The 26,182-nt window shown below is 35.3% G+C and overlaps 1 protein-coding gene across 1 annotated transcript in view; it reads right to left on the bottom strand.

The window, feature by feature from the left end:
- Positions 1-3,132: 3,132 nt before the first annotated feature.
- The window catches only part of LOC148948995 (G protein alpha q subunit-like), a 72,598-nt gene continuing 49,548 nt past the window's right edge, over positions 3,133-26,182 (bottom strand). Inside the window, exons 5-8 of the mRNA XM_089094167.1 lie at positions 19,866-19,995; positions 16,250-16,403; positions 13,380-13,487; positions 3,133-3,313 (exon numbers count right to left, since the gene is read on the bottom strand). Coding sequence (XP_088950293.1) covers positions 3,231-3,313; positions 13,380-13,487; positions 16,250-16,403; positions 19,866-19,995 — 475 coding nt within the window. The 3' untranslated portion in view covers positions 3,133-3,230. The remainder of the gene's footprint in view (positions 3,314-13,379; positions 13,488-16,249; positions 16,404-19,865; positions 19,996-26,182) is intronic.

Genomic DNA, 26,182 nt, shown 5'->3' on the forward strand with positions numbered 1-26,182 from the left:
TTTTTTCTCGAAAATTAAGGCTCTAAACACATCAGCTATTGAGGCGTGAGGTGTCAAATCAGCTATTTCGGTTCAGTTAAGACATTTTGGCATGAATCCACTTTCTTTTTTCTATTAATCCTTTATAGAGTCATACATTTTATATGATTTGCATTCTTCTGGGATTCGTTGCGATTTTTACTTTCTATTCAAAGCAGATACTTTATTTGTGGTTCGATGTGATCATCGGTGTCACTTGTCTTCAAACCGTTGATTTTGTTGTTCATTTTTATTCATCATTACCTCAGATATTTTTCCATGCCTTTTGCTTTAGCCGTTTAGATTCATGTGTCATCGTATAAAATTTATAAAGACGTCATGGCTACCAAAAAACGTCTTTTCCAGTTTCAAACATCACATCTCTGTTCAAAATTCTCGTTTGCAATTCAATGTAATTCTCGCTGTTATTTGTTCCATGCCTTTTGCTTTAGCTATTGTGATTCTTATTTTCGCTTGTTTTTGTATTTATTCCCGCTTTATTTTCATTAAGAAAACTCCTTAAACATTTTTCTTGCGTCCTTTGCATAAGCTTTTGGATACGTCTTGTCAAATTTGATGGTCCGGGCTGTTGGACGAAAATTTCTTCTTGTTGTTCAAATGACGTATCTTTTCGAATCGTTGAAAGTTAATTTATGTCGAGTTGTTTGTACTCGGTTTAAAGAATGGATCCTAAATTAGAAGTAGTACCTTTGTAAAATTATAATTTTGTAATTCGGTTACTATTGGCCCGGTCTGTTGGACGTGGTTTTACCACCTTCCGCTTCAGACTTCTTCTGGCTGCTGCGCTGCTGGGCCCCAACGCGGATACGCGGCCAGCTTGTATATTTTGATTCTAATTGTCGCTTATCTTCTACCCGCAGCTTCTTCTTAATGACATGACGTCACCATAGGTTCGATACTACCAAAGCCGTACCCAGTTTTTTTTCGGGGGGTTTTACTCAAAGATTTTTTCGGGGGGGGGAGGGTGTTATGCCAAAAAAAAAATACATGAAAAGTTTGTTTATATCCGTTTTTGTTACCTTTTTACGAGTCAGACAAACATTTCACCCCTTTTCTGTCAGAAAAACAAATATACCCCCTTCTTGTGTGAATCTAAGGAAGAAGGCAGTACCCTCTTATTGTGTCAATCTAAGGAAGAGGACAGTACCCCTTATTGTGTCAATATAAGGAAGAGGGCAGTACCTTCTTATTGTGTCAATCATAGGCAGCGCGCTAGTGCTGCCTAAGTAAAGAACGATGTGGGCACAGTGTGTTTTTTTTTGTTTGTTTTTTTCTCCATACCCGGGTACTTCGTATCGAAGGAATTGTCGTAGAAACTTCGGAAATGGCTCACTCAACTGGAGATTGGAGTGGATAGTGCCCTTTTTTATTGTCAAAAGTGATTGGAGCAAACCTAGCCCCCCCCCCCCACGTCCCTCTTTCCCCAAAACACATCCAATCCAAATTTTGAGATAGCCATTTTGTTCAGCGTAGTTGATTTCCATATAGAAAATACCTTTTTGAGGACGACACTCCCCCACAACCCTCCGGGCAAGGGTTTAAGTTATGCCCTGAGGGTATATAGGATCAATGTTGAAACAGTGTACAGTTTATTATTTTTTTTCTTTATAGCAGGGCATTTCATATAGAAGAGGTCGGCCTAGAGACTTCAAAAGGGGTTTATTCGATTGGAAATCGAGAGTTCTAGTGCCCTTTTTAATAGTCGAAAGTGATTGGAGGGCAACTAGACCCCCCCCCCCTCACGCCAATCATTCTCCCAAACACATCCAATCGAAATTTTGAGATAGCCATTTTGTTCAGCGTAGTTGTTTTCCGGATAGAAAATGTGTTTTTGAGGAGGACACTCCCCCACAACCCTCAGGGCAAGGGTTTTAAGTTATGCCCTTGGAGCGTATAAGGTTTTTATAGAAGGCAATGTCGTAGAAACTTCAAAACAGGCTCATTCGATTGGAAATTCAAAGGGCTAGTGCCCTTTTTAATAGTCGAAAGTGTTTGTAGGGCAACCAGAAACCCTCCCCCCCCACGCCCATCATTCCCCCAAAAACAGCCAATCAAAATTGTGGGATAGCCATTTTGTTCAGCGTAGTTGATTTCCAGATAGAAAATATGTTTTTGAGAAGAACACTCCCCCACAACCCTCAGGGCAAGGGTTTTAAGTTATGGCCTAGGGGCATATAAGGTTTTTATAGAAGGCGTTGTCGTAGAAACTTTAAAACAGGCTCATTCGATTGGAAATTTAAAGGGCTAGTGCCCTTTTTAATAGTCGAAAGTGATTGGAGGGCAACTAGCCTTCCCCCATGCCCATCTTTCTCCCAAACACATCCAATCAAAATTGTGAGATAGCCATTTTGTTCAACGCAGTTGATTTCCAGATAGACAATAGGTTTTTGAGGAGGAAACTTCCCCACAACCCTCAGGGCAAGGTTTTTAAGTTATGCCCTGGGGGCATATAAGGCTTTTATAGAAGGTGTTGTTGTAGATACTTTAAAACAGGCTCATTTGATTGGAAATTCAAAGGGCTAGTGCCCTTTTTAGCAGTCGAAAGTGATTGGAGGGCAACTAGCCCCCCCCCCCATGCCCATTATTCCCCCCAGCACATCACATCAAAATTTTGAGATAGCCATTTTGTTCAGCGTAGTTGATTTCCAGATGGAAAAGTTGTAGAATCTGCGAGATAATTTTTAAAGGTTGCTGTGATTTTTCAGCATCATGCCTGCGATTTCCCAACTATCCTTGTTCCCAACTTTCCCAACTATCGGAATTTTTTTTCTATGCTAAAGTCGGTTAAAGTTGAAGTCGATTAAGTCGGTCCATTGCTGGAGTTCATCTTATTATATTTTTGGACATATAAAAAATTACAAGATAAGCTGCACAAATCTTAATATTTGAAGGAGTGAAACGAAAGCTCAATATTTTGTAGCTTTTATAATCAATAAACGTGATAACCGATTTAACCGGTCAAATAAAACACGGAATCTCAAACTTGTTGCTTATGAAAAAAAAGTTAATGCCCCTGTTTATACAACATAGCATAAAAAAAATCATACATCCTGGAACACATATGGAAAAGAAACTCATATAAGCTATTCAACTAAAAACTAAAACGTATTTTCAAGTATTTATTTTAAATAATTTACAAGGATAACCAGTTTTAACATTTACTAATACAACACCCCTTATTTCTCGAAGTCTTATGCGAGGTTGTACTCTTTCAACGCACTTTGCATGATCGTATCTTTCACGGCACAGAACACAAGTTTGATATTTTCTGTGTCTGTTCACCCAAATCCAAGCAAGGCAGCATAAAAGAAATAAAATCTCATTAGTTAAATTGCCTAAATATTAAGCTTGCCAACGGTATCTATGACATTTTGCCTACAAACCTTCTCCTGTAATTTCAACCTTATATTATATAACTCTGAGCCTGCCCTTAGTTTTTTTTTTCATATGTTGTGGACAGATTAACATCTGTAATTAGATATGTACTTGAAGTGCTCTTGGAAAGACATGTTTAAACACTTATAATTGTACTTAAGTACCCCCCAACACTGGCATGACATTAGCTAAAGCTTTGGTGTTAGCTATATTTCATTTTGAATCGGGTTGAATCGAAAGCTGTTGTACATGATGCTATTAAAAGAAAACCAATATTTTAGTTTTTTTTAGGCGATGATGCATCTAAATTTTATAACTTGAAATCACCAAGATTATTTTCTGATTAGTTTTTCTCTGATGATGCATCCAAATTTTATAAAGTTAAATCACCAAGATTACATTATGATTAGTACAAATACGATCAGAACAGAATGTCGCCAGGTTCAAACTGTAAATCAGCCTTGTTTGTCAATTTGTGTCATCCTCAGCCGATTTACTGTGCCAAAGTTTTGCTTCTCCAAATTCTTCTGCAAAATGTTTCTGAATCTCCAACGAAACTCGAATTTCCAGTTAAACACCATATACTACAGTAGTAGTACCACTCCAAACACTGAGGTAAATGTCAGTGGAACTAACTATATTACCGACTCTGAGACATTTGTATTAAAAATTGAAAAACAAATATGAAATCTAGTACTCCTTTCCATAATTCCTCATTTGATAATACCATTGAATCAACAATTTCATTGAATAATAACGTGGTTTAATATTTTAACTCAATTTACAAGCAAATTATTTCTTTGTTATGTCGTCTATCCAGTTTTTATTACATCCTAGTTTTAAATTTCTGTTGTTCTGTTGATAGGAAGAAGACAGTGACAGTTTTCCTACAACTCTAAGGACTTCTCCTGGTCGTCTTAAAGAATGCCCTCTAGGAAAAAATTTCAAGAGCTGTGTGCTATGAGGTATTAATTATGCCATGTCACCGGGCAGCAGCCCAAAAGAAAAATCAGAAAAAAAAATTTCTTCTCATGTAATGTGACAGATTTGTAACTAAAATGATAGAAAATCAGAAAAATTTGAATATTTTAACTTTATAATATTACTCAGGATAGCTTGCTGACAGCAAATTTATTTCCGATAAGTAGGATAAGTTGAACCTAGGTCATCCTATTACTTTTAATTATAATCAGATCGTCTTTTTGACTTCATTCAAATTAAAAATTATGCCGAGGCACAACAATTAGATGGCAGAAAGATTCTTTTTCAGTATATTCTCATATTTGGTAATCTTGTTAATTCTTAGGAGATTTATCAGTATGTTTGGAGGAGTAGCCACTGCACCATCAAAAAGATATAGCGTCTAAAGGCAAAATATTTTCTTTTATTTCAGATCTAATTAAATTTTGGAGAAAAGCCTGGGGAAGTTAGAGTTTTCCTGTTCAAATTTGGTAACATTCGGTTCTGATTTTATCTTTACCTATTAATATATAACTTATACGAGTTATATAAATTCGAAGGTACTAAATTTGGATTCATTGCCGTTGTCACTGAAAGATCAAAATGCTAATTTCCTTCAATTAGTAGCATGCCTAAGAGCTTTTGATTTAGTCCTGCTCAAAATGAAATTCAGCGAATACCAAGGCTTTAACTAATACCAGACCTTTGGTGAATGGTACTTAAGTACTTCTCAAAAATATATCTTTTCAAGAGCACTTTAAGTATATACTTACAGTATATAAGCACATTTTTAGAGTACAAAGTACCAGCACAAGCACAAGTACCAAATACGAAGCACATTTTTAAGTACCAAGCACATTTTTATGATAAACTTCTTAAATGTCGTCCCGACATCGGAAGAAATTTCAATAGGTTGGAGTTTTAAAACTGAAAGAAATGGTTTTTAGAAATGTGAAGCGGCTATCTAAAGGCCAGTTTTCGTCGCAATTCAATTCGTTTATTTAATACTATAAAATCTAACTCTAAATGCAACGATATACAACAAAAAAAACTAAAGAGAGAACACATAAGCGGATATTACATCCCCCAAAGCTGAGCTTGTAGGGGGCTTTATCACTTTAACAACAACACAAATGCGGGAAAAAGAACAACTAATAGAAAAAAGATCAAGAAAGTGACAAAAATTACGAACAGAAAGAGACTTTTGTTCCGGGGGAAAGAGACTATTGTACGAGAAAATCATTTTTGATAGTAATTTGCGTTATTGAGTTTAATCGCTGCTGCAACTTGCTGGGAAGTACGATTTTTAAGGTGTTATGTAATCTTATAATGTACTTTGATAAAAAAAAAAAAATGTTTAACAAAAGGTTTTTCAAAGAGAAGAAAAGAGGGACCAGAAGAGGGACCAGAAGAAAACCCGAAACGAACAGCAATAAAGACAAATGATAAATCAAATTCAAAATGAAGAGAAATGACTATGAATAAAATCATTCGGTGATATGCTGGTTGTTGAACTATTCTAAAACGTAAAAAGAAACTCATTAAGACAAGAAGCGCATTCACGAGGAATTGCCTCGTTGGGGAATTGCCAACGTTGATTCAATTATACATTTTTGTTCGGCTTTTTTTGCATATATTTGAGTCGGGAGGGGGCGCTGTAGTTAATTTTGCCCAAGGCACCACCAAACCTTAGCACTCTTAGCACTGCCAATTCTTAGCTTACATTCTTAGGAACATTCTTAGGAACAACTCTTAGCACTGCCAATTCGGACTTAAAATCTAGTGCCGCATCCAGAGACTTTGGCAATTAAATTCAATCAGTTTTCAAATACAACAGGACAGCATCAGTTTGTTTGTTTTTTCTCGTTTTTTTTTTAGAAAAAGCTAGATTTTTTTTTTAGCTAGATCAACGAGATCTAGCTAATGCTGAAGTTTTAGCTAAAACCGATATTTGGTTAACACTGAGATTTTAGCCAATGCCTGATAAGTTCATAATTGAATTTATCTGATAGGCTAGTTCTGGCTAGTTAAGATGAAAAAATTTTAATTCCAAAAAATTCCAAAAAGGTCTTTTTATGAATTGCTCTACCACATCGTTTGGGTCAGGAGGTTCGAACAAGTTTCCAAGTATAATTACCAGGTACTCGACAAAAATTGAATTTAAGTAATACTACTTAATTCTTAAGTTAATTGTGCTCAAGTACGTAAGTACATAACTTTGGGGCGTTTTTTATGCGGAGTGAAGAAATAAATGTGAGTAAACCATAGAAATTGCTCTATCTAATTAAACTTGCGTCTGTATATAAGGTCTAGAGGGAACGAGTCATTGTTTACCCCCATTCTTTCATTCAGGCTATGTAGACTGGACCAAGAGGACAGTTCTAGGCGTTTACCCCCCGGAAAATACCCCCCCCCTGAAAATACCCCTCCGGACCCTCCCCCCCCCCCTCGTGGAAAGTAAGGCTTTCCAAATTTGAGAATTTTATTTGAGTCTTGTTTTTTTATTTTCCGTAGGGACAACCAATTTCCGTGGGGGGGGGAGGGGGGTAAACGCCGGCCACCCAAGAGGACATCAATGAGAACAAACAATTTTGGAAGAATAGCACTGAAGAGTACTTTTTTAAAGTGACCTAGACAAGCGTTTATGTAGATGTAAAATAATTGCAAAATAAAGAGCATGAAAAAAAAATAATAAGTGGTGGATAAAGGTAGGTCTACATTCAAGGGTGTCGACAAGATGAATGTTGCGATAATTTCAGCCTCATAGAAGACCAAAGAATAAGCATATTTTCAATCTTTACGATTGAAAATCCTTCTTCCTGTCAATCCCATAATATTTTGGTAAAAATACTATTAGAAAATAATTCCACCGCATCAGCGATCAGCTGATATGCTGATCAAACATTTTGACTAAATTTCCAAATGTCGGCTAAAAATTTAACATTTTAATTTTTAAACAAAACATCTGGGGAAAACTTGACAATTTTTCTACTATGCACCCATAATGAAACTATGTCTATTAAAAACAGAAAACAGAAATGACTAAAAAAAAATTATTCAAAGAAAAGCAATAAGCAATATTAAAACCTGAAGCGAGCAGAAATGAAATAATCTAACAAATCAAATTTAAAACCTACAGAAATAACAATGAATGGGTATTAACCTAAAACGGACACAGACCAAAATGAATAATTACGTAAAAGTTAAAAAAAAACAGATATTTCTAAGGATTAATAAAACAAACATTAATTAAACTGAATAAATGTTCAGGTCAAAACTTAGAACAAAAATAAACTGCCCCAAATAACGGATGGTCTACCGCCTACTAACCCTCTAAAGGCTAGACTATCATTTGGGCTTTACTGAAAACAATTTGTATTTCTTGAACTGTGTTTTTATACGTCTAGTAAAACACAGACAGCGGCAAACACAAACAGCGGCAAAAAAGGAAAGCATAGTCCCAATCAAAATTTAAAAATAAAAACTACCTTAAATAAGATAGTTACCGTCCCAAGTCTTCTAAAAGGCTATTCGTATTTGCGCTTTATTGTATACTATACGTATTTTGAACACTGTGTTTTTTGTTGTTGTTTTTTTTTCTGAACATCAGTTTTTTCTGAAAATCAACAAGAAAAAACTGACAATACTAATCAAGACTTCAAGAAAAAAAAATCTAAGAATAATTGCATTTAAAGCTTTAAATTTCATTTTACTATTTCAAAAGGACCTTTTTTTTTGTTGAAATTTTCCGTTCAAAAGCGATAAAAAACTGATGCTAAAATATAATTTTTAAACAGATTACACATAATTTTTTAAGCAAACTGTTCAGTTTATTGAAGCCAACAGTTTATTTCATTCAAGCAGTATTTTATTTTGCGAATTAATAAATGTTTAACCGATTGATTTTCTATTCGTTTGAAAGAAATGTATTTAAAAGGAACAAAGCAATTATAAGAATTTTCAGTATATCAGAACAATAAAATCTTGCTGATTGCTTGAAATATAATTACATTAGATCAATTTATTACAAATAAAAATTGCAACTATTATGGTCAGTAGCCGCCTGTAAGAAGAGATAAAATCTGTTGACTCTAAGAGGCTACAATTATAACACTCACCTAACCTTTAAATAAATAATGCTGGGGAAAAAAATGGAAAGAAAACATAATAAAATCAAGAAACCTATAAACATAATCTACATTATTCAGTCGTTTAGTAATTACTGCTCCTACAACTAGAAAATCACTGCAGCACCAGGCCAACTAAGGCCAACACAGCTACGCACGCTCCTCCTCCATCCCAAATTATTTAAAGCGTAAATTTCCTTTCAATCTTTTCTTACGACATCCTCCAGCCCCAATCGGGGACGACCTGCTTTTTGTTTGGTCCTAGAGGGTTGACCGACAAAGACAAGCTTTGGCAATCTGTCATCCTTCCTCCGCGAAACGTGCCGTAGCCATATCAACCTTTCTCTCATTCTAGCCCTAGAAACCGGGATTGTAAACGTTTGTAATTGAAAGCGTTTGATTGAAAGCGTTTTATAACCATCGTGACAAACAGTTTATATAGTAGGAGAAAAATAAGTTTTGACCAGAAATTTTGATACAGAAATGGATTCTTCACCCTCCGAACAAAAAAAAGACGCTTAACAAAATATCAAAAATCTAAACCTCTAAGTCCATGCAAATTTTTTTTTATGTTTTTTTTTATTTATTTGCTAAAAAACTAAGAAAAATAAAAAATGTAAGCTAAGTGTTTCATACATCGTTTATGGTCAACTTTTGACTCTGAGTTAATTTCTGGTGTTGATTTCGTCGCCTGACTAAAAGAAAACTATTTATTAGCAAAAAAACATATATTTTTAAAGAAAATAAACTAATAGAATGTACATATATTTCTTCAAAAGTACAAAACGAATAAACAGGAGTGACAAAACACCTCAGTGTACCTTTTAGAACAAGTTGAGTTGTAACTTAGAGAAAAAGATTTTATCTTATTAACCAAATGTATAAAAATTGCACTTCATCTAAATGCAGGAACTAAATTTGTCATCATCACAGTGAACTTTTATTCTTCTTCACTAAATTCGTCTTGAAACTTAGAATTGTTGCACCGAACTCCCCATACAGGTGCGGCAGGCTACCGTACACTCAAGTCCGCTTTACTTACAGGTACACTTTTCACTATCACAACCGTCAATACGACAAGAGCATTTGATAATTTTCAGCAGCTGAGACGGAGCGGCAGGGAAATGTGTTTTTAATGGCGCAAAAACTTCATTATCCTGCAGTTTGCATCCCCAGCTTAAAGGGTCTACTGGGTTCCCGAGCCAGACTTAAACTTGATAGTAGACTGGTAGTGAGTGGTACTTCACTGCTGCCTGAGTCGGTGGCAGCTCTTGTGGATGCACGAAAGTGGTGGCAGTGCTCACTTTTCTGTGGAAGATTAGCTTTCTGGCAGTGTCAAGGTTTGAAAAATCAGGGCAACCGTACAGTACCAACAAGACCCGCTCTCCTGCTGCCGCAATATCGTTAAGCGATACGAACTTTTCACCAAATATAGCAGCACTGTCCCTGAAACTCCGGTCGGTAAGTAGTAGTTGAACGGCTATGCCCTTTCTTATTCCATAAAGGTGAGAGGTTGTGTAGGAACCTAGCACGGCGTGACAGAACAGCATCAGATGGCTGACATCTGTTCCAAGCTTTTGTTTGGTCTCACTAACATCCCAAGCCGAACTGGTACCACCAAACTTAGCTTCGGGTGAGAAATATAGGTGCCTGGAACACGAGTCTGATCGACTGATCAGAAGAACCAAAATTTCAGTATCATCAGCAGCCACTATGGCGTCTATAACACGAGTATCATTTGTTAGTTTTTCTGCAATCAAAACTGCGGTATCTCTTTCCGAGTGAAAAACTTGCAAGCCGATGGCTTCCAAATGGTTGCTGAGCAGCTTCAGGAAACGTGCTTTGTTCACTTTGCACGAAAAAATCTCTTTCTTTTTCATGCAGAGGGTCATCTCTTCGATGAAAAAGACCTGAAAACTAACCATTCTTGCTCGATGTAAATGGGTAGCATCTTTCATTGCTGAACCACCTTCATAGTCATCAAACACATCAATAGCACTAGCATACCTTGCTTGTACGTAGTGGACGTATGAAGCAAAGATGGCCTTAAAGGTTGACCCTACTTTCCATGGAACTCGATGTAGAAGAGAACCACCGTCCAAGACGATGCTACACATAGATGAAGGTCTTGAGGGTAATTGAGACTCATTCCCACAAGCTTGAAAGATTGCTTTGGAAAGTTATGGCTTATTTGCTTTTCCCATTAAGCCATCGCTTTCAAAAAGAGAAGTTCGCTAGGCCACTATTATAAATCACTGGAAAAGGAGCGCCGGATCTATGTGCGCTACCACGGATGACCCCGCCTTTTAGCATTCATTAGGGTCACTTGGTCTTTTTTCTTGAAGACATGCTCCTTCAAGGTTTTTCCCGTCATCTTACTTAGGATAACCTTTCCAGTCGCACCAGCCTCGTGAACATTAACATCTGGGGAAGAAGTTATACTGTTGGCAATGTTTCTAAGCTGATCATCTCCACTAAAAGGGGAAGGTTCTCCCAAGTATCCAACGAGCTTCTGTGTGTCGTCGAAGTTGATCTCAAGGCATGCTGGTCTTGAAATTACCCAAATAGCTCTCTGTTGTTATGTCATCCCACCTCCAGTCCTAAGACCACCCGACGTCTTTAGGCTTCGCATATACTCTTGTTCGATGACAAGATCTGCCAAGAGCCTGGCCCAGTGTCGCTCTGGTCTTCTAATGGCGTGACCTCTGTGTTCAAATGCTTCAAAGATTTTTGGGTGACTTGTTTGGAGCTTAGTCATCTCTTGCTTGTATATCCAGACAGACTTGACGTAGAGGTTATGTCCAGATGCTGCTAGAGACGGAAGCATCTCCACTGCAGTTTGTAAGTACAGATCCCACTGGCCCAGTCTATCGGCATGTATGAATTTGAGCAGTATCTCAACCATGTCAAGATACTGAAACCAGATCTTTGCCGTTCTCCGAGACTGCAGATCTTCGCGTCTCTGCTTGAAAAGTTATCCAGTGGCTTGAGCTGGAGATTCTGACTGAGATCTTCAGGTGGGAAGTATCTGTCTAGGACATCACTGAAGACAGTAGACATGTCTAGAGAAGCCAAGGTTGCTTGCTCGTCTCCGAGGAGATGGGCATATATGGCTGAGCTCACGAGAATGTGAGCACGAATAGCTCTGAAAATTGCTTTTCCAGAGAGAATGAGCGGCAGTGCACCAGGCGCGTATACCAGTTCCAGGACCTCTTTCAGACCAGAACCTTGCATGAGGTGTCCTATGCATCCGGCGAAACTCATCATCAAATGGAAACCGCCCAGCTTGAGAATAATGCGACTCAGCTCATTCGTGGTGTCGGACTTCAGGATCTCCATTGACTTCCACCAGAGCGGCTGATCAAATGTGAGAACTGGTGCAACGTTCTCCCTTGCCAAGCAACAAAGCGCAAGGTTGAGTAAAGGCAGGATTCGTTATTAGACGGGAGATAAATCATGGGCAAAAAAAAGACGCTTGCTTTACTGCGAAGGTTTCCCGTTTCATTGTGAATTTCGTTAGAGAAAACTGACTGCATGAAACCATTACAGCTCAGCCTTGGAACATTCAGGAATATAGATAGGCGTACCTATTCGGAAATCGTTATTTGTTGAGAATGGTGAAAATGAATCAAAAATTTGTGCTCATCTTCAAAAAATACCCTATGAACATAGGTCACGTGCGTGTTTTTTTTTTTTTTTTTTTTTAACTTTAAAAATCAAAACTAAAAACAATAAAATGATAAAAGGTGACTTTTATGTTGTATTCACTCAAATACAATCATTTCTTGAAAAGGAAACCATCATCAGGCTGTTTTTCTTTCCACGGTTCCTTATTCTCGGATCCAATAAAAAAAATAGCAGAAAAAAACAAGAAAAAGGTAATTTGGCAACGCGATGGAGATTTAGATTTTTGATATGTTGTAGAGCTCTCTTTTCTGAACAAAGTGAGGCAAAAATATTTTCTCTACCAATTTTTTCCTGGTTCGAACATTTTTTTTCCGTATCTTTCTCCTACTAATAACCCTAGTTTCTAGTTTGCGACTTTGAAATCTAGCAATTGTTGATATTTGGGAACATCTGATACTAAACTATGCGTAATAATAGTAATATTAATGTTATTAAAATATTAATATTATAGTAGTAATATTAAGGGTGCAATGGAAAAAAACCTCAAGCAATAAACGAGCCTAATTACATATTGCTTTCGTGAGACAAAATTTACCTAAGACTTAAAAGGAGGAAGATGGATTTGCGATTCTGAGACAGAGTTATTTTAATGGAAGGTTCAAAAAATCTTTCTCTTAGAAATATGAACGATGATCCTTAGAATGCGTCACTCGGCTCATTATTGTGGTGATAAAACAAAGACTTATATACACTATTTCAGCCTTCGGCCATATGCCAGCGCATTACGGGGCGGCGTAATTCAACTTGACTCTTCGTTGTCAAAAAATGAAGATTAATTAAATTTAAAATAATCTTGTCAGTGACAAGCAAGAGCATGATTAAAATACAAAAGTAAGAATTACTCCAGCACAAACTGTTTGATTAAATAATAACATTAGATAGATCCTACTATTAAAGTAAATATTTAAAAACTGAAAGAAGTAAATACTTTAAAGTAAGAGCATTTAAACAACAACATTAAATGTTAAAAAAAAGTACGGTATTAAAAGTAGAAACTATTTAAAGTAAAAATAAAATACGAATTCAATATTTATTAAAAGTAATTCTGAATTCCTGGAACGTTCAAAACCCTCATATTCTATTTGTTATTATCATGTCCAGAATTAGTGATTCTCTGGCTTGGTGTAAATCACAGAATTATTGGCACTGCTGTAAGTCTTGATTGTTATATATAAAATGTATATAAATTACCTGTAGCACATGTCATGTGAGCATAGCATGTTCTCTCAGAATCTGGATTTTGGGCTAAATACATTTTTAAAACGTACTCGCGAGCTGCGACGTGATCTTGTTTTGGACCTGTAAAAGTGAAACTAAAAACTAACAAGTTGTCTGCTTTACTACTGCTACTGCTACTAACAACTCCCTGCAGCACCCTTCTCAGGGCAACACAGCTTCACACACTCCTCCTCGATACAAATCTATTCAAAGCAACGCTCTTTACCTCCTCCAATGAAATTTTGACTTCCTTTAAATCTACCTGCCCCATTCGGGGAAGACCTGTTTTTGGCTTGGCCCCAGACAAATGGTCAAAAGCACAACCTGTCATCTTTCATGCTTCATCCATAAAACATATCATAGCCATTTCAACATTTTTGCCGAAGGTCTTTCTATAAAAGGTTCAGTGGTAGCTAGCCTCAAAGGTCTTTCTGTAACAGGTTCAGCGGCCAAAAAGGCAAGAGTAGCATTGAAAGTGTGTTTATAGCAATTTTTATTTCACTGAAATGAATTGTCTTTTCCACCTCACTTGATATACCAGTCCTGGTTGAACTTCCCTGAAGTAAGGATGCTAAGACTGTTTTAAAAAGGTTTTAGTTTTAGTGGTCGTATTTTAATGTAACCTTCTCTTATACCTTCATTTGTTTTGCTGAGGAAGGCCCTTGGATAACGGGTCGAAATATTCATTTAGGGTTAAGATTCCACTATCTTAAGAAAAGATTCCTTGTTGTTTCTACTTGTTAATTGTATTTATGATGGAGAGGCAACGTGGTCTTCGTCGCAATTTTGCCAGAGTAGTTGTAGTAATGAGAGGCACATTATCCTGCTTCCCCCTAATTCAAGGTCTATATACTGCGTAAAGTTAGGAAGTCAACAATATAAATCAAGCATTATAAAACGCTCTTTACCCTTCCAAAACAGGAATATGGATAAACCTTCACTGACATAAGCAATTTGACTATTCTTACTAGTAACTGGGTTTACATCCAGACACAAAAACAGGGATTTACTCCGTGAAAGGGGAGGGAAAAATTGGTATAAAAAGAAATTAATTTAACCGGAAAGAGTTTATCAGTTCCCTGCTTTTACCTTTAGGCCTGCAAAAGTGAAACTAAAAACTAACGAGTTTCCTGCTTTTACGTAGTTATCGAAGCATTTGTAGTTGTGACAGTTGCAGCACATAGACCCCCCCCCTACCCCACGGTTCATGTATCACGTAGAATTAAGACGCTAGCAATACAAGTTGAGCATTATAAAACGATCTTAACCGTTCCAAACTGGTGCCTGGACACAAACCTGTATTAACATGATCAATTGGACTATTCGTAATAGTAACAGGATTTATGTTCTACATATTAACAGGAACTTATTCCTGGAAAGAAGCGGATGAGTAGAAGACTTATTCTAAAAGGAAATTAATTTATACAAAAATCACGGATCATCCGGGGGACAATAATGAGATTTTTAGCTCTCCATCCATAAATGTATCTATTTGAATCGTATTTCAAATATAATAAATAAGCGATAAAATTTCCTTAGCGTGGAAAATTGGATTCGTTTACTTTGTATCGGCTGACATGGTTCAGAAAGTTTCATATTTTAAGACGCAAACTTTACAAAGGAATAAAAGAAAATTAAAATATTTATTTTTTTTACGTCAATAAAAAGTAGTTGTTCGTACGGAAAAAATTATTTTTGGCATCCAAAGTACAGAAAGAAAAACTTCGACACCAGAAGCAATTTCTAACTATTTCTTTGAGGGAGAAAAGGCGATACGCATAAAAAAAACGTTCAACTCGAGAACCAGATAAGCAGGGGCGTAATTTCTCCAATATCCTGGGGGGGGGGGAGGGGCAAAGTTGGAGCCGATTTTCCCAAATCAAGTGAAAATGACAGTAAAAACTAAAAAAAAGCAAGGCGTTTGGCAGGTACTTTTAGCACTTCAAAAGCACTATAAAGGTACTTTATAGTACTATATAAAGGTAACTTATAGTACTATAAAGGTAAATGTGTACTAAAAAACTGATCTATTTCTGTTGATGCTTGAATTATGCAGGTTTGTCTTAGTTTTGACAAGTTTTTGGAAGAAACTAAATTTCAGCTGGGGGGGGGGTAAAACTTGGGCCTGGGGGGGGCGAAACCGAGGTCTGGAGGGGCAGTTGCTTTCTGGAGGGGCCTTGCACGCAGAGAGGATTAAGAAACAATTATATAATTATAATTATTAATGTCATTGTTAACTCTTAGAGGTTTTTTGCGTACCGTGTTGCAAGGCGGTACCCAGAGGGGGGTTTGAATCCCTCCCGAAATGTTTTTTGACTCGTAAAAACGTATCAAAAATAGATATAAACACATTTTGTATGCGTTTTTTGAGTTTTTTTTGTGTACTCCCCCCCACCCCTCCCCCGAAAAAAAAAATCTTTGAGCAAAACTCCCTCCGGAAAAAAAATCCAGGGTACGGCCTTGCCTTGTTGTGAACTGCCCGTCATTTTATGAGAATAAATCTTCCTTAGAGCTACAACTTTCCCATTAAAGACCTGCTGAGACTTGGAGCTGTTGAAATTTACCCTCTATTGACAAGAGGTACCTCTTTATGTGGGTCGTATTGATATGCCTGAGTCTGTCATACATTCCAGCTTCGGGTTCCAGAGTAAGCCCTGAAATTTTCTTGGGGGAGGGGGGTAGAGGGGCTATTCCTGGCATAAAAGCTTATGAAGTTCTGAAAGAAGTTTAACTTTTCACTTTCATTATATTAACATTTGTTTAAACCCAGTATGAAGTGTATCAGTTTCATCGAAAAAATCAATATTCTAAACTTAAAGAATTTAGCTATGAGTCAGCCTTACCCTCAAAGTCAGGAAAGTAGTCAACGAGGTGGGACGTCATGATCTTTTCTTCCAGCAAATCTTTCTTGTTCAAAAAGAGAATAATTGACGAATTTTGGAACCACGGGTAAGTAATAATGGTTCTAAACAAAGCTTTTGATTCTTCCATTCTGTTCTAAAAAATGAAATGAAAATGAACATGAAGGTCTCAGTTTGAAAGTGGATCAAGTCTAGAATAAGTAAACTGAGTTTTTAATGCTAGACTAGGATCAAGATTGGTTTTCCGTCATCTTGTAATCAACCGCAGATAGACCTTTCCAGACCCAAATGTGAGGCTAGACATCAAGCGTCGCGATGAGCCAAGGGCTTACAAAGTGAAACAAGTACAAGTAAGGGCCACTAAAATAAATACGAAATTTTCCGTTATCATAATTGTACAATAACAATAAACAATTATAAGGCCAATTTTCTTTGACAATTACACTGAATTCCTTGGCAAAGCTACAAATAAAAATACAGCATAGTGGATTTGATTGCAGATATAACCGGAAGTTAAGTATGATTAAGCCCCTTAAAGAACTTTCGAAATATATCAGGTTATTCATGACTTTTCTGACAAATATTGACCTTCGACTATGAATTTTCTGATGAACACTCACTTTTAGCTATAGGGGAGTATATTGTCAAAGAATGACAAAAATCGAATCTAAGAATTTCAATAATGGCTTGATCGACTTTGATACCGATGACTAAGAATGAAATAACGACAAATCATTCAGATTTTTTTTTAATTTTGTCTTCCTGTGTAGAGTTGAGCTCGCTTTTGGAACTTTATGTTTTATAGTTCATAATTGTTTTGGTCATAAGTTTATTAATCCACACTCACAAACAAATAAATAAATTAAACAACACTTTCGCGCTGGAAAAAACCTATGAAGGTTAGCGGTCGTGCGAAAGTCCACGTAACTACTTACCTATTAATTCGACTATTATAAATAAACCAAAAATAAATAAACTTTAACCTAAAAATATGAAAAATAGATAAATAAATAAATAAAAATAACTGAAGTAAAAATAATAATAGATAAATAAAAATAGAAAAGAAAAATAATAATAACAAATCCAGTCTCTCTTCATTACTCAACTCCCCCTCCCCTCCTTCAGCCAGCCCTCCCAACCCCACCTTAGCCCCTGCCCGCCCGTACTACGAATATAGGAACGAATATACACAGTAACGTGTATATAGTGAGGAATTCCTTATATTAGAACGTGATTATTAAGGCTTCACACAAAAAAATGCAGAGTAATTTTTTTTTTTTTTTTTTTTTTTTTTTTGGTACAAGCATAATCGAAAAAGGAAAAAAATGCCTCCTTTATGGATAATAAGGAAAACACACACTTGAATAGGGATCATATACTGGATTTCTTTGAAAATCAATCAAATAATGGTACCGTTGGAACTTGTTTCGCACACCATAGAATCTACATTTTGGGCTATTTTACCTTTTGTGCAATCTACATTTTGTGCTCTATTTCTCTGTTCTTTTCTATGAAATAATACATTTTGTGTTCTATCTCTCTACATTTTACATTTTGTGCAATCTACAATCTACATTTTGTGCTCTATCTCTCTGTTCTTTTCTATGAAATAATTAAAACGAGCAGAAATGGAGACATATTTTTGATTCCGCCAAAGGGGTTGATTCTAAAGAGCGCAGATTGAATACAAATAGTATTTTAATACTTTTATCCTCTTATTGGAGTAATTCTTGTTTTTTTTTCTTTGGTGTAACCTAATCAATGACATTTTATTTAAAATTTTACTTTTTAATTTAATACACGTAACATATACTCATGACACGGCGACCTCTTGGTTAAATTTAGTCTTTAAGTTTTCATTATTATTTAGTTCTTATTATTTAATTCTTAAATTTAGTGTTGGTATTTTTTATTAATTAGTTCCTCCAGGCAGTTGCGTAATCTTTATTTACTATCCTTTCATTACTATTTTCACTATTACTATTTTACTACTACCTTTAATTACTATTTTCTATATTCTTTTAAGTGCATGCTTTACTTTTTCTGAGCTTCATGGTGACAGCCCCAAACCCTTAGTATCCGTCATCTTTTACCTCTAATCAAACTACCGGTCATCTTTGTCATATAAATCATATTCAAATTACTTTTACTCCATCCATAAAGTCAAACTTTGATAAAAAATTCCTGAGACCACACTGGCTAATCATAAACCATGAAAAATATGGTTTCTTATATTTTTATCAGTTTTATTCTGCACTGAGGACGGTCAAGCGGAGGTCTTGACCGAAATATTTGCATATTTTTTTAATTTTTTCACTGGCTGTTAATTGTCCTCGTTTCCTTTCTTCGCGATTTTTTGTTTATCATGATTAGCCAGTGTGGTCTCAGAAATATATATATATATATATATATATATATATATATATATTTATATATATATATATATATATATTTTCACTGGCTGTTGATTGTCCTCGTTTTCTTCCTTTCTTCGCTATTGTATGTTTTATCAAACTTCAATCCTGTAACGAGTAAACGACGAATCATAATGCATGGAACATGGTGCTTGAATCAGCTTGAAGGTTTCACTTGCTTAGCCTGTTCAAAAAGATTATTTAAAATTAAGGGTGGCTTCTCTTTAAACTATTTTTTATGAGTAAGTGTTTAAAAAACTCGTGCATCTTCCCCCTCTTTTACTTGCCAAGGATTATTTGTTTGGAGTAGTGCTATTTATTTATGGTATTTGACACATTATGAATAAATCTTATTTGAATAATTGATCTGTTTTTTTTAGCTCTGAATTTTTTATTTTTTTTGTTTTGCTTAGGCTGTTATTTTTGAGACTCGATCCACTTTTTAGTCACAATCTTGCCAACTTGCTCTAGAAGCTTTTCCGTTAAATATGAGTAGATCTAAGCCGCATTAACACTGAGCCCCGTCAAATGCCTGAGACAAACAACAGTCATATATGTTGATAAAAAAAATAAGTCTTGTGAATGAAATGGTAATTTCGTGATTTTAAGGTTAACTTGTATTTCAGCAGGGGAAAATTAAAATGACAAGTAGGTAGTATGAAAACCTTGTAACACCACCAATTTGTTCCCAATTATTCCCAAATATGTGATTGGTCGGTCACATATTTCAGAAATGACCAATAGCACAAATAATTGGCACTGTGGTTAAATAAGATCTTGATTTCAAGTCTGTGATTTCAAGTTTCTGTCAATAGAGATATTGCTCATGCCTTTGCTTATGTATTCTATAAGTCTACTTGATCTTGGGGGAAAAGAAGGCCTTAAACTGAGAGAACAACTCGAAAGGATTAGGGATTTTGCTAGATTTATGCTACAGATAGAAAAACCACTGTTCCAAGCTTCCACCTTTTTCAATGTCAAAAAGTATGCCTTAATTCTTGACTCTGATTGGTCTGTCACAAATTTTATGCTTGAAAGTTGAACAAAGTTCAACTGGAGAAATTACGAAGGGCTTATATAATTGGCGCTGTAGTCGTGCTTAATTTTGGTTCATCAACAAATGCAACTGTAATTCAATCTTGGCATGAGCGGTATACAAAAACTTAAAAATGTACAGGACATACCTCATTGTCAGATTCGTAGAGGATTTGGTCATACTCCGAGAGTGCAACTAAGAAAATAATTGACGTGACATTCTCAAAACAGTGAATCCATTTCCTTCGTTCCGATCTTTGACCCCCGACATCTACCATCCTACAAAATAAAAAAAATAAGTTCTTGTAAACAAGGTAACGTATCAGCTACTAGGCTGGTAAAGACATGATTTTGACTTTGAAAACGTATAGTTTGATTTTCAGTCTACGAAAATTAGAGAAGTAAATAAAGGGTTCACACTGGAGATCTTGCTAATTTAAACTTCCATACAAACAATGTTGCCATATCATTTTTAATTGCTTTAAAGTATATATTATCATTGAACCATTTACCGACACCCCAAAAAACCGCAAAACTTTAGAGATATGTAAGAAATGCAAAAAAAAAAAAAAACTGGGTTCTGTAATCGAAAGTCCTTCGATAAGCATACCAGTCAAGGGGTCCCCAAAACAGCTACATAGGTCACATACCAATAATAGAAGGCAATCCTAATTCAAATCAAAGGAATGTAGTTCTGAAAATTTAGAGATGATTTTGAAAACTATGCATATGTTTCTTTTTTATCTAAAATAGACAGATAATCGGCCTTCAGGAGCTAAATAAAGGTGTTGAAAACTTCAATATCAAATCAACTTCGTGAATTCAAAATGCATAATGTAATATTTTAGTCCAACTGAGCTTCCTTACCTACATTATTAAGCTCACAAAACTCTATCGGTCAGTTCAATTTGTTTCCTCGGATAATACCTGGTTCTCAAGATGCTCAATTTTTTTTATATGTAGTAAGTTATTTTTCCTTTCTGGACAGATATATACAGTTAAAAAAATGTATTTTTCACACGGAAATAGCCCCCAAAAGTTCCCCCAACCCTCTTTCTTATGTCATATTTATATTTTGCAATATAATTATTAGAGTTAAAATGTTCATTCGCATAACAATAATAGCGTATATACTCTTCACTTTTAAGAAGAAGAAGGATTTATTGAAAAAAAAAAACATATAAACAAAAAATTATTGCTGACTCCCCTAAAAATCAAAGATTGTCCGTGGTGGAAGTAGAGTAAACAAAATTCTTAAAACAAATAATACTTGGCCACCGATACCACTAATACCATCACACTAAACAATTAATATAAAATAATATCATATATTATATTTCCTCTGGGACCACCATATCAACAAAAACCCCACAATAAATAAATCGCTCAATCAGTCAAAACTCATATTCAGCAAAAAGCAGTTCCTTAATGATTTTTCTAAAAATATTGGGGTCACCAATAGTCTTAATATCACTATTCAAACTATTCTATTTCCGCGTACCTCTATAAAAAACAGAAAAACATGAACGGGAAAATAAACCTCTAGGTACACAGAAGTCCGCGCTACCCCTTGTATCATGAGAATGAACAGTAGACCTAATGGACAATAAATCACCAAAACAACGAGGCTGAACATCCTGCTGCAGTCCAAAAATAAACCACAATACATAGAACTCACGAAGGCCTGCAGCCGGCAAAATTTTTAAAGTTGGGTAAATTTCTCTAACAGACATACGTGGAGATATACCGGCTAAAATTCTTACTGCATGATTTTGTAGAACTCTTATTAGTTTTAGGGTAGAAGAAAAAGTAGAGAGCCAAATACTTGAACAATAAAGTATATACGGGTGTATTAAAGAAAAATAAAGATGGCGAAGGACAGACTTGGGAAAACAATGTTGGAGTTACTTCATTATACCGAGATTTCTTGCCGAGATTTTTTGTTCCTTAAAAGATAGAGTTTCATCTATTACAATCCCAAGGTATTTAAAAGACGCAGTCCGTTTTGTAACGCCATTGGGCATATCTAATTCCTTGATCCATGGGTAAAAGTTTGATGATCGCGAGAAAATAATAAAGTTAGACTTAGCCATGTTAATCCTTAATTTATTTACCCTCAGTCATGCTGTAATTCTATTAACTGATTCCTTCATGGAAATCTGCAGCAGCTCCGCTGTCTTAGCTGTGCTAATAGCTGTTGTGTCATCAGCAAAAAGTGAAACTGTTTCATTAGTCGGGTTTACCGTTAGTTCATTTATTCCATAGCAAAAATTATTTAGAGAATTTGGTAAATCATTAATAAATATCAAGAATAATTTAGGACCGAAAACTGATCCTTGCGGAACACCTATTTCAATACGCTTTCTTTCGGAAGAAGTATCATTTAGTTGGACATACTGATAACGATTACTTAAAAAACTTCTTAAAAAGTATAATGATTTACCCCTCAAACCATACACCTCACACTTCTTAAGTAGAAGTTCATGATCCACAGTATCGAAAGCTTTCATCAGATCTAAAAATATAGCACCTATTTTGAAACCTTTGTCTAATACCTCATTAAAAATAGTTGTCAAATAAATCATCTCCTGTTCCGTTGTCCTTTTTCTACGGAACCCAAATTGTGTGTCTACCAGTAACTTATGATCCTCCAAAAAACTCATCATTCTAATACTAAAACACTTCTCTAAAACAAGGGAAATAATGGGTAAAACAGATATCGGTCTATAGTTTCCTGGATCATTTTGAATACCACCCTTATGAATTGGGGTTATACGGGCAACTTTAAAACAGTCTGGGAATTTTCCTTGACGAAAACACTCATTAATTAACCCACATAAAACTTCAGCTATAACAGGAAAAATACATTTAAGTGTTTTTAGAGTAATATGATTGCATCCAGATGAATTACAACACAACCCATAAATAATTTTTTAAATTTTGTCAACTGTTAAAAGTAAAAGATGAAGAGACACATCAATGGGGCCACTCAATAAGGACTCAAACGTCTAATCACCACCCTCAGGGACAACGGACACAGCTAAATTCAGACCAATATTCGAAAAATAACTGTGAAATTTATTGCATATGTTGTATTCAGAATTCAAAGTCTTTCCCATTACACTAACTAATTCATCAGGTACACTATTTATTTTGAATCCAATCACTTCTTTTATTAGTCCCCAGGTTTTCTTAGGGCATACTTCGACCTCCTTAAACTTTTTCTCAAAATATTTCTTTTTTTCATTTCTTAAAATTGTATTCAACCTATTTCGATAAATTTTATTTAATTGCTTATTTTCTTGTGTCTGGTTAATTATTTGAGCTCTAAACAATTTATCTCTTACATTTATTTGCTTCAAAATCACAGGACTAATCCAAGGTTTTTTACTTGAGTGCTTTCTATTAAACGGTTTCAATATGACTACTTGACTTATCAAACTCTGCAACTTTTCATAAAATAAAACAAACTTTGAATTTGCGTCCTGAACATCGCCTAGAACATCGTACCAATCCACCTTTTCTATATAATTTTTAAGTTTTACCATCGCACTTTTACTGATCACTGGAATCCTTGATTTTTTGCCTTTAACCACCTTCGTGACAGTTCTAAAGCTAGCTGAAACTCCAAAGTGGTCAGATACATCGTTGATAAGGACCCTGGGAAGACTCAAGGGTACATTAGAAAGGATGTTATCCAGAAGCTTTGCTGATGTTCCTGTAATTCTTGTAGGGATATTTATACAAGGATGAAACCCATTGGATAAACTTCTATTAATAAATTCAGTGCTAGCAGATGACTGATCAATAAGGTCAATATTAAAATCCCCCATAATAAAACATGGCATAGAGTTAATCGGAAGTTTCATTAATTGTTCTTCAAATAGGTCCATAAAGTCTCGGAGCAGGCTCTGTGGAGGTCTATATACTACAAAAATACAAAAATTCAAATTCTCTCTAGTTATATGTAAAACAAAACACTCGCAAACTTTCTCTCTATATATTGTAAGATCTTCTCTTATTGAAACCTTATAATCAGCCTGAATGTAAGCTGCTAGGCCTCCATGTTGGTAATACTCGCGATTCCTTACACATAAATTATACCCAGGGATATGTAGTAATCGCGAGCTATTATCATTTAACCACGTTTCAGTTAAAGCGATCACCTGAAAGACATTAGTATTTATTAATTCCGATAAAAAATTATGCGCAGAATTCAATCCCTGACAATTCAAATGAAAAATGTTTAGGCCAAAATGGCCCCTATCACAATACAAGGGTAGTGCTTCTTCTTTAAAAATATACCTTGATGGTTCATTTGTGAAAATCTCAGTGGCATTAATATCTAAATTTCTATTTATCCTTTCATTAAACTGGCTGGAAAAATCAACCCTTCTACTTTCAAGTTGCAGGACATTGCTGTTCCCAGGAGGAAAAACGATATCTCTAACCATCATCAATAAAAGTTAATGTATGTGACGGTAGAGGGTGGCGGTGGCACAAAAAATCATTATCTACTAAACATAACCTGGACCTAGATAAATAAAAAAAAAAATAACAAAATATATTCCGGCAAAACGGACATACAATTTTAAAAAGCACATTATTGCAAGCTTCAAGGCACAAAGCAAAACCATTCAAAAAGACATCAGCCCGCTACCACCCACTCAAAATAATTTCACATTAACAAACATTTTAAATTATTTACTCAAAAATAAAAATTATCATTAACCCAAACATTTCAAATTCATCACTATCAATTTTTCCATATCTATTTGATTAAACCAAGCAAAAAAAAAAAGATAATTAACCAATAAGTAAACTAAACACATTCAATCAAACACTCATTTTTTAACACCTTTGGAAGCTGTGGAGGGAAGAGGTTTATTTGCTAGTTTCTTAATCTATTCATCACACGTAAACTTCACTTTCGTACCACCCGGACGTTCAAACTGAAGATATGGTGGAACTGTGTTTGATACCCATGAAATTATACCCATCGTTTTAAGACACAATTTTTTTTCATATAGTTTTTTTCTTGCCTCTCACAGAAAATGGGGCATCATCACTCACATAAATGTTTCCCTGGTTTGCTATATTTCTTCCTTTAAGCTTCTTCCCATTTTTAAGGATTTCAATCTTGTTTCCACGGTTTTTTACATTAACCTTAAAATATTTCTTATCCTTTTTTATTGCAACAACTGAAAAATGGGGTATCACTGGTAAATTTAGTCCATCCGTACATATCTCGGTAAACAGACGTTTGGCTCGATCTTCATCCTCACAGACTGCATTCCATACAACCAAATTATTTTCGTTAGGCTGATACTCTGCAGCCATAAGCCTATCAGACATACATAGGGTCTTTTCTTTAAAATATTTAACTTCTGACTGCAGGTTAAAATTATCATTTTTCAACAAAGAAATGTCATTTTCTACAGCATTTGTACAATCCTTAATCCCGGATAATTCAGACCTTAAGGCTAATTGCTCTGATTCAATTGCTTTTATTCTATTTTCTACTACAACGAATCGCTGTTCAACTGATTAGGCTGAGCTATGAGTTTCACGTATAATGTTCATCATCTTTGCAAAGTCCTCTGATAGGGTCATTAACGAAACCTGAGTTGTCACTGGCTTCCGAGTATCCGGATTTCTTGACGTATTTGGGGTACTTGTGGCAATATCCTCGCTAGAATCAAAATCTGGACGACCCTTTTTATTTTCTTTCTTGCCCATCTTAATTTAATAATAGCTAAAATTGACTTACTGGCAAAAGAAGAAGCCACCAGTCATAAATCAGTCCTTTTTTCCCACTGTACTATTCCTTTGATCTGATATCACGAATAATTTGAGCCTTAAATCACTTTGGAGGAATAACAGCTAATCATTTCCGTTGTTGAGTTTTATTTAGGGAAAGGCTTGTATTTTCAGATTGTCTTTTATCAGATTGTACAAAGTTTTCATTATATCACAGCATGCAGATAATTTAGCAATAATCCATCGTCATTCATTTCATTTCGTGATTCATAGAGTGGGTGATAGCAAGCAATACGGTCTTAACCGGTTGAGCAATGAATCATGACAATAGCCAATTTTAATTAGGCAAGACAATATGGCTTGAAAGACATATATCAAATTATTTCTAAGAACCTATCTTATTTGCAATAATAAGAAAAATACATGACTATTGGGTATAAATTCTACCTTGAGTTTTTTAAAGCTCTTTTCTGCTTCTCGGGGGAATATTTTTTTTTCAGTTTTTTTTCCGCTGATAGAGGTTCCCAGATATAAAGCCAAATTGCTCGTTTTTTTTTAATCTATTCAATTCAAAATATTGATTACTTGATTACATCTGAATTTTTATTATACTCACATATCAATAATCGTTCATCCAAAATCAAAACACATTATGCATTTTTTTTTTCATTTGAGACAAGTAGACCAGTTATCCGTTTTACTTGTT

This window comes from Artemia sp. Qi Xiang Cuo, chromosome 9, assembly GCF_049724085.1.
Source record: "Artemia sp. Qi Xiang Cuo chromosome 9, ASM4972408v1, whole genome shotgun sequence".
In the NCBI taxonomy this organism is placed as follows: domain Eukaryota; kingdom Metazoa; phylum Arthropoda; class Branchiopoda; order Anostraca; family Artemiidae; genus Artemia; species Artemia sp. Qi Xiang Cuo.